This window comes from Seriola lalandi, unplaced genomic scaffold, assembly GCF_002814215.2.
Source record: "Seriola lalandi dorsalis isolate HSWRI2012SDOR001 ecotype SW California unplaced genomic scaffold, Sedor1 jcf7180002054767, whole genome shotgun sequence".
Lineage (NCBI taxonomy): Eukaryota > Metazoa > Chordata > Actinopteri > Carangiformes > Carangidae > Seriola > Seriola lalandi.
Genome location: NW_019525320.1, coordinates 3,234,640 through 3,237,442, shown reverse-complemented (window position 1 = coordinate 3,237,442; position 2,803 = coordinate 3,234,640). Strand labels below are relative to the sequence as shown.

Here is a 2,803-nt window from a genome sequence, read left to right as displayed (position 1 = left end):
CTCTCTGCAGGGTGCTGTGTAATGATATCCTCAGCCTGAAGGTGGCAGGAGATCCAGTGCTAACCCCTAACTCGGTGTGCCTGAGGCTGGCAGGCCTCAGCAAGCGTCAGATGCGGATGTGTGTGCGGAGCCCCGATGTGACAGCCTCAGCTCTGCAGGGCATCCAGGTGGCCATCCATGAATGCCAGCACCAATTCCGAGACCAGCGCTGGAACTGCTCCTCACTGGAGGCCCTTGGCAAGCTGCCCCACCACAACACCATCCTCAACAGGGGTGAGAGTCTGAGGCAAGCTAATGATGGTCAAAATGTGACCTGGTGTTGATGGGGGAACGGTGTAGGTATAAGAGTAGAGATTGTTCTGCTCACAGGAGCAGGACATTTTTTCGGGCTACTCTCCAACTCTTTGGGTTTATCTCCTGTTCCCAGGTTTCCGCGAGAGCGCCTTCTCCCTGGCCTTATTGGCAGCGGGTGTGGCTCACTCTGTGGCCTCGGCCTGCAGCATGGGCAAGCTGCGGGGGTGTGGCTGCGAGGCCAAGCGTCGGCAGGACGATGACAAGATCCGGCTGAAACTCACACAGCTGCAGCTGCAGACCCTGCAGAAGGGTGGGGTAGGCATCGGCATGACACGGTCATTATCCTTGGAGTTAAATGGTCGCCATGGTGACCTGCCCACTAACCTGCGCTCCACCCACCCCTCTGCCCTGCTCAAGCCTTTACCAGATGAGCTGAGTTCCATGCAGGAGACCTGGGAGTGGGGGGGCTGCAGTCACGACGTCCGCTTTGGGGAACGTTTCTCCAGGGACTGGCTCGACTCCAGCGGGTCTCCAAGAGATATCCACGCTCGCATGAGGATACATAACAACCGGGTGGGACGACAGGTGAATAATGTTCTTTTCTACCATGTTCTTAGTGTTCTTCAGAGTCTAGCAGTCTAGCATGGCATATGTCATCATCAGAGTCATCACTGCATTTCTTTTTTGCTTACATAATTTACCTTTCCTATACAGACAGTGACTGACAACATGAAGAGGAAGTGCAAATGTCATGGCACATCAGGGAGCTGTCAGTTCAAGACCTGCTGGCATGTGTCTCCAGAGTTCCGACTTGTGGGTTCTCTACTTAAGGAAAAGTTCTTGTCAGCCATTTTTGTTAACTCCCAGAACAAGAACAACGGGGTTTTCAACCCTCGAACAGGAAACGGCGCCAGCGGGAGCACAGCAGGGCTCAACGGAGGTCGTCGTCGCAGCATGTCCAGAGAGCTGGTGTACTTTGAGAAGTCTCCTGACTTCTGTGAGCGTGACGCCTCTTTAGACTCTCCGGGTACACAAGGACGCATCTGCAACAAAACCAGCTACAGCACAGACAGCTGTAGCTCACTGTGCTGTGGCCGTGGACACAACATTCTGAAACAGACACGCAGCGAGCGCTGCAATTGCCGATTTCACTGGTGTTGCTACGTGCTTTGCGAGGAGTGTCGTCTCACAGAGTGGGTCAATGTGTGCAAGTAGATTCCAGTTCTCCCACTCCCAGCTGCCTTTACCCGTTCAGGACTCAAGATGGCAAGCCTGTCCCTTCGCCCACTCCTGTTGTTTGAGTGTTTGTTTTGCTCTTTGTGTAACTCTCCCAGAGAATCTGTTTACTCCCCCCCCTTATCCTTTTTTTGGTCCATCATCTGGGATCCATTTTCTCTTTGTAGCCGCTGTTATTCTCAAATGCCAAGTCAGAGATTGAAGAGGTGACTCATGTCATTTGTCTTGCCATGGTCTGTTTAGACGCTGCCCTCTCAGCCATGAAAACGGCCCATACCCCGTCTTTTCTATCCCACAAAACAAAGGCGAGCAACAGCAAAAAACATTGCTATTTCATTGTCTACATGCTGACTCATCTCGTTGTACAGTAGCTGTGTATTTTAATGTGTACTTGTATATTTGTAAATGTGTTATTATTAATATTATTATTGTGTTGGCACCTGTCTTTTTGGTTCTAGTTAATGACAGACTGATGCTGGCAGAGCGGCTCAGGATGGTGAACCAGTGCTGTCAGACAACAAAGTCTCATTGCAGTTTATCTTACATGTCACTGTACAGTATTTTGCACCTGTGACTCAGACAGAGCGATGATACTTATTTGGGAGTCAGTCTCAAAAAATGAATAGAAGAAGACAAGATAGAGGACTGTTTTTTATAGTGTTTGAATTTTTTGTCACAGAAGCAAAAAGGCAGAAAGCACAGGACTTTTATAAGCTTATCAAAGCTTGTACACTTGTAAAACTAAAGATTGGAAAGAGACAGATTCACAGACTCAGTCCTTTAATCCCTTACGGTGAATAACTAATCATTTAAATTTATTTATACCATTGTAACAATAGTAATAACTTCATGAGAGTGGTGACTAGTGGTCCTGTTTTTCATGAATTCATGTCAATATTATGACAGAATTATGCTTCCTCCTGGTATAACTGTGATGTGATGTGTGTCATTTTCCTATGAAATCATGACTCAGACCTTATTATTCTCTACTTGCTTTTGTCTTTTTCATCAGTCTGAGCACTCCTTAGATTCTTCCCACATGTAGTACATGTCAAAGTGAGAGATGGACCTGCTTTAGTCTTGAACCGATACTGAAGGGTGTGTGTATGTTTGAGTGTGTGTGTCTGTTGCTGTGTAAATGGGGGGTAAGCTCTACGCACTACAGATTTGGGAGGTGAGAGCCTTTTTTTATGGCCACTTCATGCTGAGAGAAGGACTTTTTATGGCCGCAGGATATTGTTTCCTTAAAGTATGACTTTTATTACTGGAGAGA

At 47.7% G+C, this 2,803-nt stretch overlaps 1 protein-coding gene across 1 annotated transcript in view; it reads left to right on the top strand.

The window, feature by feature from the left end:
* wnt10b (wingless-type MMTV integration site family, member 10b) overlaps window positions 1–2,504 on the top strand; it is a 4,972-nt gene extending 2,468 nt beyond the window's left edge. The window contains exons 2-4 of the mRNA XM_023425274.2: window positions 11–273; window positions 428–879; window positions 1,009–2,504. Of these exons, the coding sequence (XP_023281042.1) occupies window positions 11–273; window positions 428–879; window positions 1,009–1,509 (1,216 nt within the window). The 3' untranslated portion in view covers window positions 1,510–2,504. The remainder of the gene's footprint in view (window positions 1–10; window positions 274–427; window positions 880–1,008) is intronic.
* Window positions 2,505–2,803: the final 299 nt, after the last annotated feature.